The 19,203-nt window shown below is 42.5% G+C and overlaps 1 protein-coding gene across 1 annotated transcript in view; it reads right to left on the reverse strand.

Moving 5' to 3' along the window:
- Positions 1-656: 656 nt before the first annotated feature.
- The window catches only part of LOC128837692 (uncharacterized), a 73,301-nt gene continuing 54,754 nt past the window's right edge, over positions 657-19,203 (reverse strand). The window contains exons 11-13 of the mRNA XM_054029023.1: positions 7,865-7,924; positions 6,613-6,660; positions 657-1,008 (exon numbers count right to left, since the gene is read on the reverse strand). Coding sequence (XP_053884998.1) covers positions 781-1,008; positions 6,613-6,660; positions 7,865-7,924 — 336 coding nt within the window. The 3' untranslated portion in view covers positions 657-780. The remainder of the gene's footprint in view (positions 1,009-6,612; positions 6,661-7,864; positions 7,925-19,203) is intronic.

Below are 19,203 nucleotides of genomic sequence, written 5' to 3' on the forward strand. Positions count from 1 at the left end.
AATGATTTGCTTAAGACCATGCAGTGAATTAATAGCAAGCTCGAACTCAGGACTTTAACTCCCAACTCTGTAGTCTGAATCATTCCTTCCTATGACAACAATGGAAAGAAGAAATATAAAGCATATACCTCTAAATGCAGGACTCCTTGTTTTAGTCTACTAACATTAATATCGGCCTCAGCTCTACCTCTTCTATTGTTCCATCCATTCCCCATCATGGTTAACTGGCAACGCACGGTATTTGATTGTCTGCTCCCCTGATTTTTGTTTACAAGAGGCTTATCAATGTTTTTATAATGGCATCCGTCTAACATGAGTTTTTACAGTGTAGAAGAAGACTAAAATCTCCATTACAGTGTGTTGGCTGTTTTGTTTCCACTGTGGCCACAGAAATGATACTCAGATACTGACTGTGGCCAGACCAATGAGACTGGTGACAGACCTGGAGTGGTGGTGGAGGAGGTAGGAACTTTGACATACTATTTAAAAGAGAAATGTAGGACAAATACAGGTGATTTTTAGGCTCTGATCTTCGAGGGCAACAACTCCCATTGGAGTCTTTGTTGGCTCTTAGGATCAGGCCTATTGAACAGAAACATTTGCAGTTCCATACAATGGAACAAACTTTATTTAAAAGGCATGTAACATGTGCATTATCCTATGTGTATATAGTCATGGACACTACATATTTCCCCATTAGCCACATGCTTGAGAATCATCATTATCTCATTCACTAACAGAAGAAGTATCTGGCCATAAGGCAGCTACTATAGACATCTTTTAAAAAGAAAAGCGAGCTGAAGTTGGCATAGCTTGTCTCTCAAGCTGTTGTCCAATAAGCTTGGCCTTGTAGGTATTCCAAGCTTGGTGCCTAGCATAGTTCTCCATAATTATGCTCTCTGAGGGGTAGCTTTTCACCAGCTCGAGAGCCATCTTTCTCGACTTGACAGGTGCTTTGTCTAGAAAAAGTTTTTTGGGAATGAAAATGCACTCCGCTCCTTCACTGATCTGTGGGAGAGAAAAAACAAAAAAACAAAACCAGAGAATAACTGTGTTGGTTTCTAGGCAGTACTAAAACTTCATACTGTTCTCTCTTCCTATATCTGCACTGTAAATTATTAATTACAAATAGGTTTATAAATGCATCTTCATTTATTACAGTTTCAGAGTAGCAGCCGTGTTAGTCTGTATCTGCAAAAAGAATAGGAGTACTTGTGGCACCTTAGAGACTAACCAATTTATTAGAGCATAAGCTTTCGTGGGCTACAGCCCACTTCTTCAGATGCATATAGAGTGAAACATATATTGAGGAGATATATATACACACATACAGAGAGCATGAACAGGTGGGAGTTGTGTTCTGTATTTACGTTATGTATCACATTAAGAATTCTTTCAAAATCAGTTCAGAAAGTTGATAAAGACAACATGTAAGAGTTGCCCATCCATTATGTTTTATTTCTGTAGCTCACAGATGGAAAAGACCAAAAACTCTATTATCCAAAATAATATCTTTTCCTCATTTAAAAAAGGTTGGGTTTATTTTTTATCTTAAGGATAATGAAATCTGAGTTCACATTTATGAATTTAGTGATAGTTTAAACTAGGATTAAATAGAATTATCATACTGTGTTCTGCACAGAGAGTAATGCTGATTCGGTTAGAGCAATTGCTTGGATTTAAAATGATAGCAGCGAAATAGATACATTCTCTTTAGTTTTTAAGGGAAATTTGTCAGTTTTCAGGCCAAACCAGATTTGCTAAGCCAAATTTATATAGGGCTTATGGACACTGACTGCAACCTTAACAATGGAAAGAATATCATCCCTCAAAAACAAATGTCATACTTAGCATGTGTGTAACACTTTTTTAAAGCTCTCGTAGCAGGGTGGCCTGCCCCCATAAGGGTCAGTTTGTTAACTAATCAGATGCAGCTGAGAAGAGGACAGCTGTTCCCAAAGGGCAGGCCACTCATCTGGATTAAACCAGGAGTCTTTCTTTTCTAGGATTTGTCCCCCATTCAATACTCAGATAAAACTGGATGTGGTTTTGTCTGATATCAGATGCCATTCTGAAGAGCGCATTGCTCCGTCCCAGCCACTGTGACCTCACATGCATCGTGCATCTGAGGTCACACTGGTTGGGGCAGGGCAGTGCGCTCTAAAATAACACACTGTTTGACATGCTCTTAAAAATGGCTCTTAAAAGTGGCCCAAGCCTGAAAGTCTACACTACAATCAAACAACCCCTTAGCCTGAGCCAAGTCAGCTGGCATCGGCCAGCTGTGACTGTGCAATTGAAGTGTAGACATACCCTTACAGCTCTCTATTCAGTTTTAACTAAGGGCTTGTCTACCCTGTGCCTCAGTGTGGAATATGGGAGGTGTGGGTAGGGTGACCAGATGTCCTGTTTTTAAAGGGACAGTCCCGTTTTTTGGGACTTTTTCTTATATAGGCGCCTATTACCCCTCACCCCCTGTCCTATTTTTTCACAGTTGCTATCTGGTAACCCTAGGTGTGGGGTAAATTGCAAAGTGCATTAAAGTGTTGCATTGTAACTGCCCTGCATGGACAGTGCTGGCACGAATGAAGAGGTTCCTAGTTATTGGTAACATACTCTTTGAAACAGGGCTATGAATTTGTTCATGCCAGCAATGTACACAATAGGTAGTTACACCCAACACTCTGATGCTCTCTATAGTTTACACACACAACTCCACAGTCCACACTGCAGTATAAGGTGAGAGACAACAGATGAATTCAACAGCAGAGAAGGGGAGAACAAGCAAACAATGAAACAATACTGGTCAGCATGGTAAGCCAGTCACATAACTTCTATCTTGACACTAAATGTTTTTTATATTCTTAATGGAAAATGTCACTTTCTGTACTTTTCATTTTTATCTAATGTTAATCTCATAACACCACTGCCCTCACAAGCAAACATTCCTTATTTCTAATTTATTATCCATTTATTTCATTACTATTAAAAGCACTTAACATTTTTATCTCTATCATCTCTCTCTAAACCTATCATGTATATCTATTTATATATGTTCATGAAATTAAAAAATCTGATATTCTTTTATAATGGAACAGAATCTCTATTTTCCCAGAAAATGAATGCTTCTGAATAGCCTTTCAGTATGTCTATAACCATAATCTACTGGTTGGATTTTCAGAGGTGTTCCTAGTAAAGTCATTGGGAGTTGTATGTGCTCAACATCTTTGAAAATCTGGCCATATGTTCAATGTATGATTTAATGGCAGCATCCATAAAACATTGAGAAAGAGTCCCATATTTACTAGATTCATGAAAAGTTGAGCTCTTTAAAACATTGTCTTTGCTTCATTATTAATTAGCAAACGAGTACCCCAAGTACTCATTTGCTTAACAACATACTGATAAATAATCACAAGTAAACTCCTGACTGTGGCATAATAAAATAAATTTGCTCATCACATAAAACTCTACTAGTTCCAGACTGTAAGACTCTTAATACAATTTTGTGGGTTTATAGAAATGTACTGGAGAAACCAATAAAAAAATTACTGGGACAAAAATGATGGTTTTAGAAGACAACAAGCAAGTATCCTTGATCTGCTGGTACAAGTCAAGCCCTGATTCTACAGAATGGATCATTAGTTGTCTCTGTACTAGTGTGTATGTACAACAGTACAAGGCTCTGAAGAGAAAGCAAAAATGTCAACACTTGCCAAATAGGATGCAAACTGAGCAGTTAAAATCATCCCTACCTCTCCGACTCCTAGTCCCTACTTCAGTACTCAATCTATTTTCTTTATAGTTGTTCTTTCCCAATTCATAATAGCTTGAAGAAATGACATTTCTTTGTGTTTAAGCTTTGAGTTTATTGAGCAGCTGTTAGGCCAATAAGGAGAGAAGTATCTGTGGTTCTTTCTTCAGTACACGGCTTATTATTACCAAACAAGCTTATCTGTTAATGATGAGCAGTGTACTGAGGGAAGAACCTGATCAGGCCTGACATACTTACTACACCTAACAAACTGTTGTCATGATATATACCCAACAGGTGGCATGATATAATTCATTTGAAAACTCATTGATCATTAATATTTTTGCATGTAGGTATAGGGTATGTACAAAGAGTTATGGATATGTGCTAGAATTATATTCTTAAAATGTGTTTGGCAAGCAATGCTTCAGCCAGTCTGCCCTAGACAAAGGAATGAGTATTTGTCTGTCTGACTTGCCTGGTTGTCAGGCAGAGACAATGAAGGCACATTTATATAGAAGGTAAACAAAGCCATCAATCTAGTGAGCGGAGGAGATAGCCTCTAGTCTATAGACAGAGAATCTGAACCTCAAAAGATAAGTAATTGAATCAACTGATTGTATACAATATTACTGTATTATAAAAGGGTATCAAGTAAGGATTTTTATGAAAGCAAATGATACACTGGTGATTAATATCATTGTGAAATGTATGTATTAACACTACATGAATACTCAGTGATACTATGCTTTAAAGTCTGTGACCAAACACAGGGAGAAACAGGTTTTCCCCCAGACAGGAGGAAAGGCAGCTATTTACCTATCCCCAGTGAAAATAAGCAAAGTGTGACCAAAAACAATGGAAGCCCCATTTACATAAAAATCAGCATGGGGATGGGAAATCCACAGGAAGGAAAGGACAGCATGAGGTAATCCTAAATCTGGGGACAAAACAGTGAGTTTGTGAAGATATTAGGAAAGAGAAGGAGCCATCTTGACTCCATCACTAGACAGACACAAGGGGCCAGAGCTCTGGCAAGCCTAGAAAAATGGGTCCTTCAACCAAGGAGGTTGAAGTCTCTGGGACTGGAAGACTGATGGGGAAACTACCTTGAACAAAGATTGTAAGTTGCTGAAGTTAAGTCTTAGTAACTGGAAAGCACTTTCCACTTTTATTTGCTTGTAACCAATTCTGACTTTATCCCTTATACTTGAACTCACTTAAAATCCACTCTCTTTCTGTTAGTAAACAAGTTTATGTTTTACTTTTAATCTAAACTAATCCAGTGTTTGTGTTTGAATTGAAATGATTATTAAATCCAGTTAAAGCAACACATTGCTGTTTTTGTCTCTTTAAAAGAGCAATGGACCTTACTACTTCTCTAAATGTTCCAGGAGAGGACTGGACATTTCAGGGCAGACAGTTATGGGGAAACCTGGGACTGGGGGTGTGTGTGGGTCACTAGGCTAGTAGTAACCAAGGCTGGTGGACTTCAGTGTGTGGCTGTTATGTAACAAGCAGGCTGCTAGAGTCAGAGCTGCTGAACTAGGGCTGCTTAACACACAGACACTCAGTGCATGCTTGTCTGCTGGCTGGGAGTGTTCAGACAGGAAGCAACAGCAGCAGAGTGTTTTAAGGCACTCAGGATTACAGGACAAGCAGTGAAACAACCTTTCACTGGTCTGGGTTGCACCCCAAAATGTGACACTTGGTCAATGATGATCAAACTACCGAAAATTGATGTTGTTGGGAGGCTTTGAGAGTATTTTAGCTGTAATGCAATCTTTGTGAACTCAAGAGATGCAATGTGCAGCTTGTTTTTGAAAACCACTGAATAGCTGAGACAGTTGCTTTTTGGAATAACATCCACTTGTTAAACTAGTATGATAGGCCCCATCTAAACGGCTATAACAACTGTGTTGTGACTACCATGCTTAAATGTGGTTTAAACTCCATTATAATCTAAGCAGGTCAGACTAGTTTCACCAGACGGTGTGGATGTAGCTAAAATTCTGTTTTAACCATTTAACAATCATGCTTTATCCCAGGCAGAGACCTAGGATAGAGCGTATTCTTTTTGAAGTGGTTTGGTCTCATCCAGATGTGTTTGCCAAAATATACTGAAATCCAGTTTGGCCAAGATCAAGTTTATATCCTTCTTGAGTATGGCTTGTGTAGAGAGGGCTTTTTTCTCTTTCTTTTCCCCACGTCTTTTATTAAGTGGGATATAATGGTGTATAAATTGCAAACTATATTCAGGAATATGTTGGAGAACAAGAGCTGTCACAGGTAACCACAAGCCATAGCTTTGTCTATTTCAGTGACCATTGATGCAGGTAATGGAGAGGATGAGGACTATTGTCACCCATTTCTTCTTTCCCAACCCAGTCACAACTTTCTTCTTCACATCTGCATAATCACAAAGAGGGAGAGAGCCCAGGGGTGAAGACTACAGAGCACATAAACAATTCAAGCTGATTTCCTTGAGAGTTTCTCCTTCTTTTAGTTTTCAGGCTCATTTTTCTTATAAAAAGAAACAGGAACATTCAGACTAAGAACAAGTCCTACTGGGTGAATGGCAATTACCACACAAGCTTTACTGTGACAGGCTCACAATTATTGGAAATGCCTATTTTTTTATATTTATTTTGGAACTGAATATGGTCTCAGCCCAAACTACAGCAATTTAAGTTCAGACTGCTAACATTTTTCTATATACACATTTTCTAAATTCAGTGCAAAATGGCTCCTGCTTCTGTTTAAATAATATGTTCAGTTGGTTAAAAACGCAACCTAAATAAATAAATAAATAAATAAAAGCAAAAACATTTTACCACCCTCCCTTCCAAGCTTCTTACCAAGCTGAACTGAAGGCTACAAAACTTGTCCATTGTTTCTGCCAAACCCTACAATGATAAAGAACTTTTTTAAAAAGTTAACATGATTCAATATAGGGACAAACTGTATGACTTTTTTTCTAAGTGGAAACCATTGCAATTTAATACAGTGCAAGAAAAGTATAAGCCAAATGATGTGCTCTCTGATGGAATATCTGCTCCAGTGCAGTGCAATATTTCAATTTTTAAAAGTTGTTTTCTTCTCCTTGGTAATCCCTGGGGATAAGTGACCCCCCCCCCCCCTTGCTTTCAGAGGAAGGAGAGTCACAGCGGTATTTCAGTGTGGGAAATACAGACTGTAATTCAGGAAAGCACTAATGCATACACTTTACTTTTAAACAGTGCTTTAAGCCCATTGACTTCTTAAATGGGAATTCTCATTTACTTGAAGTGAAGCATATACTTAAGTGCTTCTGAATCTGGGCCTATGGGCATATATCAGAAAAAAAACATATAGAGGTGAATGATCTATGGACTGATTTACAAGTGACCATTAAAATAATTTTTAAATATCCTGTTTGTTTGTTTTTGGTGGGGTCGGATAGGACAAACTGCTAAACACTAACATAAAGTAATTTTCACATGACTCTAGATTTTATGTAGAGGAGAAACTTGTACCCAGGGACTAGCCAATGTGGTCTCTGCCCTCCCTGTAGCTCAAGCACTACACAAAGGTTGTTGTCAGTGCTAGTCTCCCAAAAGTATGCAAGGAGGAGCCATGGAGTGTTCAAAACATGACCATTCATTTCTGCCACTGTTGCCTCATTGCTGTACTCTGATATGAAAAGTTCTCAGGACAATTGTAGATTAACAGAAGTTTTTTCTTATGCCATTCACAGCAGATACTGTGTCTCACCACCTATCCTCTATCACTGTAGTTTTCAGAGTACTATGGGTAGAAATTAAGAGTGAAGAATACGTCACACTTAATTACCTCTTTGCCTGGAATGTGTATGGAATGTGAACTTTTAAAAATATGTTTTAAACATTTATTTAAGTTAAAAAGAGTTTTGAAAATATTTTGCTAAAGCACCCAATGACTTTTGGTATGGGTTGCCCAAATTCTAAATGTATTATTGGTATAAAAGCTCAGAGTAAAGGAGGGAATGTCCTGGAGTCAGGACTCCTGGGTTCTGTTCCCAATTCTGTCAATGACTCATTGTGTCACATTGGGAAGGACAACTTCACAACAGATTTAATCACAGAAACTCACAAAAATGCCACCTTGTTCCAGCGCCCTTATCTTCAGGAACTGAGGAGCTGATGGAGCCACCTGCAGAGAGAAGACTACATGAAACACTGATGACCATTAACTGGAAAGAGGTAAAACCAGAGGTAAAATAGGAGCATGCTTGACAAAACATCTGAGATCTCTTTACACCGTTAAAGATTGTATATTGTCAGTATTCTTTAGATGCTGCAATCCAAAAGCATTGCTGTTAGTTACACCAGAATATTAAATCTAGGGTTACTGATATGTATGCCTGTATTTTAAATATGTCGTATTTTGAAACAGTGTGGGCCAGATCCTCTGCATGTGTAAATGGGCATAGCTCTGTTAGCTGCATTGGAGCCACGCTGATTTACACCAGTTGAGCAGGGTCCTGTCTGTAGAGTGTATATGGTACAAACTATTTCCTTTATAGTACTAGGTAAACACCAGAGAAATTGATTTCTGTCCGAGAATCTAAGAACCACTACAGACAATTTCACAATCACACCAGTATTTAAACCCAATCTTTATAAATCCACACATCAGTGTTACTTTTACAAGCAGAAACCATCAATAGTATGTTTTAAATCATTTGGAAAATGACAGCTAGTATTACGACTGCTTTCAGCTCAAAAGACATATTCTTAAAACTAAACCATTGGGCATGTGACTTTCAAAGCAGTAGGAGTAGCAATGTCAAGTTCTGAAGTATTCTATCAAGTTACAGCAAACTATTCTTCTGGCACAGATTTATACAATGTTTTTTAAAAAAATATCAATTACAAAACTAGCAAAATTTCCAAAATTTAATTATAGGATATTCTAGTAAGTAGGGTAAGGAAAGGAACCTAGAGAGAGGAAACATTGTTTTATAGTCTAGACATGACCATAACCATGCCTCTAAACCCTGTGGAAGTCTTGGGCCCTATTTTTGCAAAGACTGTAAGCACACATGTAACCCCATTGAAGTCAATGAGGCTGCTCGCATATACAAAATTAAGCACACGCCTAAATATTTGGAACTGTGCTCTAACAGTGTCAAGAAACAACTGTACTGTGATCAGGTCACTCAGGAAGGCTGAGCTTGTAATGCAGATGGGGCTTACACTAGAAATCGTGTTAGAAGTTTAGTATCAGGTAATAAAAAAAAGGGAGAAATTCTAAATGCAAAAATGGGATAGCAATTTGCCAATAGTAGTTATTTAAATATCAGGTGAAGGAAAGTTAGTAAGCAAATAAAATAAATAAATAGAGATATCCTATCTCCTAGAACTGGAAGGGACCTTGAAAGGTCATCAAGTCCAGCCCCCTGCCTTCACTAGCAGGACCAAGTACTGATTTTGCCCCAGATCCCTAAGGGGCCCCCCTCAAGGATTGAACTCACAACCCTGGGTTTAGCAGGCCAATGCTCAAACCACTGAGCTATCCCACCCCCGCATCCCTGGTCTGGGAACAAGCAAAGATTTAGATTTGACTAAATTGGTGCAACAAATCCTAAGGAGAAAATATCATTACAATATAATTAGAGATTGAGGAGGAAAATTACGTGCATTTTTTTTAATCATCATAAGTAATAGAAAGGAAATGTCTTGGGAATGAAAGATTACTGAAAAACATATTGGTTGTTCTTGTGGGAGAAGATTACAGTGCAGTAACTGACCAGACCTACAGCTCCATGATAAACATTGGCATCACTTTTTAAACCTGGTCTGGGAAAAAGATAATAAACTGGACTAACTGAATGATCAGTATTAATGTTTGCAGGGGTGAAGTATTAAAAGAAGAAAATATGAAACCGTTAAAATACTTTATGAATGTAGAGACTGGTATTAGAGACAGATATTAAGGAATAGGGAGAGTTATAGAATATATCCTGTAGGATATTAAGAATTTAGGTCCAATTCTATACAACTCTTAGGCCTGGTCTACACTAGCAGGTTATGTCGAATTTAGCAGCGCTAAATCGAATTAACTCTGCACCCGTCCACACAACAAAGCTATTTAGTTCGACATAGAGGTCTCCTAAATTCGACTTCTGTACTCCTCCCCAACGAGGGGAGTAGCGCTAAATTCGACATGGCCATGTCGAATTAGGGTAGGTGTGGATGGAAATCGACGTTAATAGCTCCTGGAGCTATCCCACAGTGCACCACTCTGTTGACGCTCTGGACAGCAGTCCGAGCTCGGATGCTCTGACCAGACACACAGGAAAAGCCCTGGGAAAATTTGAATTCCTTTTCCTGTCTGGGCAGTTTGAATCTCATTTCCTGTTTGGACATCGTGGCGAGCTCAACAGCACTGGCAACGATGCAGAGCTCTCCAGCAGAGATGGCCATGCAATCTCAGAATAGAAAGAGGGCCCCGACATGGACTGATCGGGAAGTCTTGGATCTGATCGCTGTGTGGGGCGATGAGTCCGTGCTTTCAGAGCTGCGATCGAAAAGACGGAATGCAAAGATCTATGAGAAGATCTCCAAAGCCATGACAGAGAGAGGATACAGCCGGGATGCAACGCAGTGCCGCGTGAAAATCAAGGAGCTGAGACAAGGCTACCAGAAGACCAAAGAGGCAAACGGACGCTCCGGATCCCAGCCACAGACATGCCGTTTCTACGAGGCACTGCATTCCATCCTAGGTGCGGCCGCCACCACTACCCCACCAATGACCGTGGACTCTGAGGATGGGATATTGTCCACGCCCGTGCCCGCTTCCTCTGAGATGGTAGTGGACGGGGAAGAAGAGGAAGGAGATGAGGAGGACGAGGCAGTCGACAGCGCTTACAACGCTGATTTCCCAGACAGCCAGGATCTCTTCATCACCCTCACAGAGATCCCGTACCAACCGTCCCCAGGCGTTAACCCGGACCCAGAATCAGGGGAAGGATCAGCCGGTAAGTGGTTTAAACATGTAAACATTTATTTAGAAAAGAATATTAATATTAACTGTGGCTTTTTCATGATTAGATTGTCCTAGGCACTTAAAGTTCTAGTCTTTGGCAGTGCAACTGCTGCAAAAAAATCTAACAATGTCCGGTATATCTTGATTGGTTTGCCCTAGGCGCTGCACTGTTTAGCCCTTGCCAGTGCAGCTACAGTAAAATTCGGTCAATATGTCCGGGGATAGAGCAGAAATCCTCATGGGACATCTCCATGAAGCTCTCCTGGAGGTAATTGGAAAGCCTTTGCATGAGGTTCCTTGGGAGAGCGGCCTTGTTGTGTCCTCTGTAGTATGAAACGTTTCCGCGCCAGGCTACCATCAAGTACTCCGGTATCATTGCCTTGCACAGCATGGCGGCATACGGCCCCGGTCTTTGGAGGCTTTCCCGAAACATGCGTTCTTTGTCGCTGTCTGAAATACGCATCAGAGTGATGTCGCTCATGGTCACCTGCTTTGAATTAGGGCAATGTTAGTATTGGGACTGCTTCCCTGTTCCTTTACAGAACTGTAACCGCCGGTTTACAGCCATGCGGTGGAGGCGGGAGAGGGGCAGCATAGAGGGATCTTTCCCGGGGACAGCCGCGAGGGGGTGGGACAGGGGCAGAGTTCATGCTTGCCGGATTGCTGGCAGCAGGAACTGGCCAACGCTAGGAGCATTGCTTTGAACGTGAAGGTAGGGCAGTGCTATTATTAAAGTTTTAAGCTGCCACAAGTCTACGGCTTACCATGTCAGCCCGCTACCCAAATTCCGCTGTGCTGTTCCGATTCTGTGATCTGCACTGCAAGACCCCAGGGACTGAATGCGAAGGCCGAAAATTCGACCTTGTCCTGAGTGCGCATGTGATAGGTGCTGTGAATGGTCTTTTTCACAGAGAAAGACTATTTTCTTTGTTCACCCAAAAATTTATCTTTCTGAGGAATTCACTCCCTTTTTCCCATCCCACAGCTGTGGCTGTCTCCCGACCTACCCTGTCATCAGACTCCCAGAGGCTGTCGCAGATTAGGCGTAGACGTAAAAGGACACGGGACGACATGTTCTCAGAACTTATGGGCTGCTCCCGAGTCGAGGCAACCCTGCAGAGTCAGTGGAGGGAGAACATGTCCCAATACCAGCGAGCACACAGCGAACGGGAGGAGAGGTGGCGGCAGGAAGACCAGCAGGCGACTCGAACACTGCTTGGACTAATGAGGGAGCAAACGGACACGCTCTGGCGCCTTGTGGATGTTCTGCAGGACCGGAGGCCGGAGGACAGAGCCCCGCTACAGTCTATGTGTAACCACCGTCCCCCGCCACAAAGTCCCATACCCCCCTCACCGAAAGTACCAAGAAGGAGGGGCTGCAGAGCCCGTGAAAACTGTCACTCTACCCCTGCAGACTGCTCAAGTGGCAGAAGGCTGTCATTCCCCAAAATTTGATAAGTCCTTTCCTTCCTGCATCACCCAATCCCCCATCCCAGTTTCATCCCCTAACTGTCCATTTGCTAATAAAAAATATGTTTCTGTTAATTGTTGTTTCCATCATGTTTTTTTAGAGGACAGTCTGTTTTAAGGGGGGGAAAGGTGGTTGGTACAGACACGGGGGCAGGTTCAGCAGCAGGTCACACACACAGTGCAGTCACTAGGCACCCTGGTCAGTCTGGGAGGTGGTTTTCATTGTCTGTTGGGGGGGGGGGGAGGGTTAAGATTTTTTGGCGGTGGGAGGGCGGTTACAGATCTTATGCAGCGGTCCTTATCCTGGATCACAGAGCCACGCAGCAGGGAATCTATAACGTCCTCCCTCTGCCACAAAGTCACATAGCCCCTACACACAGAGTCCCAAACAGGAGGGGTGGCAGGCTCCGTTCAAACAATCAGTCCGCCAGTGCGGACCACTGTAGAAGCAGGAGCCTGGCATTCCTCGAGTTTAGAAGCGTCCTTTGCATGAGTACACTACACCCGCTCCCCACCACAGTCTGCGTCCCAGTTTCAACACTTTTCCGCGAAAACAGTAATAAATAAAACGTTGTTCATTAACAAATTTTCAGTGATTTTATTTTTAAACGTGGGTTGGAAGGGGGTGAACGGGGTATGAAACTGGAGAGGATTGTGAACAGTCACTGGGTAAAGAAATAGGGGCAGGTTCAGCTTCTCTGTAAATCAACAAAATTGTCACAGGTTACCCTGCTCACTCAGGAACCTAGCTTTCAAAGCCTCCCGGATGCACAGCGCGTCCCGCTGGGCTCTTCTAATTGCACGGCTGTCTGGCTGGGCGTAATCATCAGCCAGGAAATTTGCCTCAACCTCCCACCCCGCCATAAAGGTCTCCCCCTTGCTCTCACAGAGATTGTGGAGCACACAGCAAGCTGCAATAACAATGGGGATATTGGTTTCGCTGAGATCGGAGCGAGTCAATAAGCTTCTCCATCTCCCCTTGAGACGTCCAAAAGCACACTCCACCACCATTCTGCACTTGCTCAGACGGTAGTTGAAGAGTTCCTTTTCACTGTCCAGGGTGCCTGTATAGGGCTTCATGAGCCATGGCATTAGCGGGTAGGCTGGGTCCCCGAGGATCACTATAGGCATCTCGACATCCCCAACAGTTATTTTGTGGTCCGGGAAGTAAGTACCTTCCTGCAGCCGTCTAAACAGACCAGAGTTCCTGAAAACACGAGCATCATGAACCTTGCCCGGCCATCCGACGTAGATGTTGGTAAAACGTCCCCTGTGGTCCACCAGTGCTTGCAGCACCATGGAAAAGTAGCCCTTTCGATTAATGTACTGGCTGGCCTGGTGGTCCGGTCCCAGGATAGGGATGTGAGTTTCATCTATGGCCCCACCGCAGTTTGGGAATCCCATCGCAGCGAAGCCATCTATGATCACCTGCACGTTTCCCAGGGTCACTACCTTTGACAGCAGTACATCAACGATTGCCTTGGCTACTTGCATCACAACAACCCCCACGGTAGATTTGCCCATGCCAAAGTGGTTCGCGACTGACCGGTAGCTGTCTGGCGTGGCAAGTTTCCAGAGGGCTATGGCCACTCGCTTCTGGACAGTCAGGGCTGCTCGCATCCGGGTGTCCTTGCGCTTCAGGGCAGGGGACAGCAACTCACAAAGTTCAAGGAAAGTTCCCTTCCGCATGCGAAAGTTTCTCAGCCACTGGGATTCATCCCAGACCTGCAGCACTATGCGGTCCCACCAGTCAGTGCTTGTTTCACGTGCCCAGAATCGCCATTCCACGGCATCAACATGACCCATTGCCACCATGATGTCCACGGCGCGGGGTCCCGTGCTTTGTGACAGGTCTGTGCCACTCTCAGACTTCATGTCCTCATCGCGCTGCCGTAGCCTCCTCGCCCGATTTCTCAACATCTGCCTCTGGAAAAGGTGGCAGATAAGGTGCGAGGTGTTGACAACGGCCATAACTGCAGCGATGATCGCAGCGGGCTCCATGCTCGCAGTGCTGTGGTGTCTGCGATGTCACTCAGCAGAAAAGTGCGCGAACTGATTGCCCGCCGGCGCTTTCAGGGAGGGAGGGCGGGAGTGACGGTTGGATGACGACAGTTACCCAAAACCACCCTCGAAACATTTTTTCCCCCAGCAGGCATTAGGGGCTCGACCCAGAATTCCAATGGGCAGCGGGGACTGCGGGAACTGTGGTATAGCTGCCCACAGTGCACCGCTTCCAATGTCGATGCTTGCCCCGTTAGTGTGGACTCACACAGTCGAATTACTGTCCTTAGTGTGGAAACACACGTTCGACTTTGTAATATCGATTCCACATATTCAATTTAAGTGACATCGAAGTACTCTCGTAGTGTAGACATACCCTTTAAGCATTTGCTTGAAATTAAGTCCTTGAAATTAACATTAAGCCTATCATTATTAAACAATGCACTTAAGTATGTGGCTAAAATTAAGCAGGCGCTTATGGGAATTGCTGAATCAGGGCTCCTGGGATTAACAAATCATTTGTTTTGTAAATAAAATTATTTTGACATTGTGATGTGTGTTAATTTTTGCCCACCCTTATTCTGTTGGTGATACCCTATCAGTTAAGATCACAGGAAAAGCGATATGAAATATACTATGTTCTTTCTATCATTCCCAAAAGTTTGTCCCACACAGGAGATAATTCAGAAAAATGCCACAGCAACAGCCAATTGTAGGCTTGCACAATTATGTCATCGTTAGAAACAGACCTTTCTCCTCTCTCCAAGAATGCTACGTCTGGGAATGAGAAGGTTCAAAGTAGTGATTAGTTGTAATACCAGTTTGGAGGTGAGCATGGTAAAATCCCTGGTTGCTCCAGTCCAAACCTAGCTATATCCAAAGCCCACTGATTTGAAATCAATGGAATGACTTCCATTGACTTCAGTGGGCTTTGGAACTGACTCTGTGGGCTCAATCCTGTGAGGTACTGAGCCCCAATCCAGAAAGAATTTAAGCATCAAGGGGACCAATACATGCTTAAGGTTAAGCATACGCTTAAGTGCTTTGCTGAATTGGACCAGAGTGCTCAGCACCTGAAGAACTGAGCCTTACATGAAAATAATTCAAATTCTTTATTAAAACAGAGTCAAACATTATTCTGCTAAACTAAAGAGCACTAGACTCTAAATTAGATAATTGATCTTTTAACTATTAGTATGTGCCTATTCCAAATGAATATTTTTAGTTTCACTGTATATTTTGTCATCCAATCACAAACCATCATTTCTGTTTAGACCTTGTGAGATAAAATAACAAAATGTGACCTAGTGTAACAACAAACCATGCTGCAATGAAAGAGAGAAAGCTAGAGGAAAAAGAACATCTTCTTAATACTTGATAGTCAGAACACATTTAGTATAGTTTATATTTTTTCAGTTTGAACTCTCTCATAGGTAGGTTTTTAGATGTACCTTAATATATAGCCATAAGCCAGAGGTTTTTCTACTTCTGCCTTATTCATTATGACTTATTTCTTATCAGACAGGAAAACAGAAAGCCTTTTAGATATAACAACCATTGTCAAATAAAATAACTATACTATTTTAATTATTATGTTTCCTTTATGCAGTTACACAGAACAATACACTGACAGACAGCACAATTCACCAGCCTAGACTATAACAACATATGTCTACTTAATTTTCAGAAGTATTACTAGTAAGATCAATAAGATACATCAAAAGAGTAATATTATCACAGTTCTTGGGAACGGTTTGACCTGAAAACAGCACCTTCAAAAATAAATTATCGTAACATTTAAAACTATTTTTCCCCACTAAATGCCACAGTATTTTCTTATATTACTGGACATGGCAAAGTGATGTAATAAATAAAATAGAAACCAATCTGGTCAAATTATTCCTGTATTCATACTGATAAAGACTAATAATTTGACAACACAGAATGATTAGTATCTTACCTACGCTACAGAAAGAAGATAGTTAAATTGTGGGATTAACCCACAGCCTCAAATTGGGGTAGTACTCTGAGGGGCACAAGGCCTTCAGGAGTTCCCAAAAAGTGCAGCCTCTGTGAAATGTACTTACCTCCATGCCTGGCCAGCTGCGTGCATGCCACATGACTCCACTTCCTCCCCACACCCTTTGCACTGATGATTGAAGTTAGAAGTACCATAACAATGCTTCTGAGATTTTTTTTTAACTGCCTTAAAAATTGCACAACTTTTATAAGTAAACATTTTTTTCCAAATAAGAAAAAACCCTATTTTTTAACATAACAAACTAGGTAATGTGGTAAAATAGAGATTTTACTTCAGAAATTCAGGAATTTATTTTCAGGAATGACTTAGAAAAACTGGCTGTAGACTAGGTTGGGAATTTTCAGTCATAATCATAACACTAATTTGAATTTGAGGACCACAAAACAGCTTTCATAGAATCATAGAATATGAGGTTTGAAGGGACCTCAGGAGGTCATCTACTCCAACCCCCTGCTCAAAGCAGGATCAATCCCTAAATCATCCCAGCCATGGCTTTGTCAAGCCTGACCTTAAAAACCTCTAAGGAAGGAGATTCCACCACCTCCCCAGGTAACCCATTCCAGTGCTTCACCACCCTCCTAATGAAAAAGTTTTTCCTAATATCCAACCTAAACCTTCCCCACTGCAACTTGAGACCATTGCTCCTTGTTCTGTCATCTGCTACCACTGAGAACAGTCTAGATCCATCCTCTTTGGAACCCCCTTTCAGGTAGTTGAAAGCAGCTATCAAATCCCCCCTCATTCTTCTCTTCTGCAGACTAAACAATCCCAGTTCCCTCAGCCTCTCCTCATAAGTCATGTGCTCCAGCCCCCTAATCATTTTTGTTGCCCTCCGCTGGACTCTTTCCAATTTTTCCACATCCTTCTTGTAGTGTGGGGCCCAAAACTGGATACAGTACTCCAGATGAGGCCTCACCAATGTTGAAAAGAGGGGAATGATCACGTCCCTCGATCTGCTGGCAATGCCCCTACTTATACAGCCCAAAATGCTGTTAGTCTTCTTGGCAACAAGGGCACGCTGTTGACCCATATCCAGCTTCTCATCCACTGTAACCCCTAGGTCCTTCTTTGCAGAACTGCTGCCTAGCCATTTGGTCCCTAGTCTGTAGCAGTGCATGGGATTCTTCTGTCCTAAGTGCAGGACTCTGCACTTGTCCTTGTTGAACCTCATCAGATTTCTTTTGGCACAATCCTCCGATTTTTCTAGGTCCCTCTGTATCCTATCCCTATCCTCCAGCGTATCTACCACTCCTCCCAGTTTAGTTCATCTGCAAACTTGCTGAGGGTGCAGTCCCCACCATCCTCCAGATCATTAATGAAGATATTGAACAAAACTGGCCCCAGGACCGACCCTTGGGGCACTCTGCTTGATACCGGCTGCCAACTAGACATGGAGCCATTGATCAGTACCCGTTGAGCCCGACGATCTAGCCAGCTTTCTATCCACCTTATAGTCCATTCATCCAGCCCGTACTTCTTTAACTTGCTGGCAAGAATACTGTAGGAGACCATATCAAAAGCTTTGCTAAAGTCAAGGAATAACACGTCCACTGCTTTCCCCTCATCCACAGAGCCAGTTATCTCATCATAGAAGGCAATTAGGTTAGTCAGGCATGACATGCCCTTGGTGAATCCATGCTGACTGTTCCTGATCACTTTTCTCTCCTCTAAGTGCTTCAGAATTGATTCCTTGAGGACCTGCTCCATTATTTTTCCAGGGACTGAGGTGAGGCTGACTGGCTTGTAGTTCCCTGGATCTTTTTTAAAGATGGGCACTACATTAGCCTTTTTCTAGTCATCCGAGACCTCCCCCGATCGCCATGAGTTTTCAAAGATAATGGCCAATGGCTCCGCAATCACATCTGCCAACTCCTTTAGCACCCTCGGATGCAGCGCATCCGGCCCCATGGACTTGTGCTCGTCCAGCTTTTCTAACTAGTCCTGAACCACTTCTTTCTCCATAGAGGACTGGTCACCTCCTCCCCATGCTGTGCTGCTATTTATGACTTAGTAAATTATATAATTGGGCACTGCCTACTGAAATTAATCAGAAACTGTTTAACTAAAATCCTTAAAATTTTTAAAAATATTCAGATGGCTACCAAAATATTTGAATTCCTACTTTAATCTCATTTAGAAGATTCGTGGGTCTCAGACATAAGATTTGAGTCAGTGTCACTCAATCTTATGTTGCCCTCAATTACTGGGACTTTTGATTATTTTTCAAAAGTGGGGTTGTTTCATTTGAGGGCTTACATGACACTGAAGTAGGGCACAGGCTCTAGCATGGCCCTCTGCTTGGGGTGAATTTCACCAAATATTAAGCAACAAAGAGTCCTGTGGCACCTTATAGACTAACAGATGTATTGGAGCATAAGCTTTCGTGGGTGAATACCCACTTCATGAGACATTGCTTTTTACAGATCCAGACTAACACGGCTACCCCTCTGATACTTGACACCAAGTATTAACAATCTCTTTTTGACTGGAAACCACTTTGTAGGATCTCCAGTGAAACTTGGTTAGTAAAAAAGAAAAATCAAGTACACATTATGGCAGGGTGACTAATGTTCTGTGAAGCCCATCAGACTTCTTCCCTACGTAAAGTTAGGCCATGTCTAGAGCAGAGACCTTACAGCAGCAGGTCTGCGCTGCTGTAATGTCTCCTGCGTAGCTGCTCTATGCCAATGGGAGAGAGGTCTCCTGTCGGCAGAATTAAACCACGTCCAGGGACGTGCGCAGTGGGGGCAAGCAGGGGCACAGCCCCTCCAGTAATCATCTCTGCCATTGTCCGCAGCTTCTACCCTGGCCCTCACCCCAGGATTCCCTCCCCAAGCTCGTCCTCCTCTTTTCTGCCACAGTGGAAGTCGGGCCGAGCATGGCTGGAGACGCGCCTGGGAAAGGCTCTGCAGCTAGCACTCCGGCTGAG

The sequence above is a fragment of the Malaclemys terrapin genome, chromosome 5 (assembly GCF_027887155.1).
Source record: "Malaclemys terrapin pileata isolate rMalTer1 chromosome 5, rMalTer1.hap1, whole genome shotgun sequence".
NCBI classification, from domain to species: domain Eukaryota; kingdom Metazoa; phylum Chordata; order Testudines; family Emydidae; genus Malaclemys; species Malaclemys terrapin.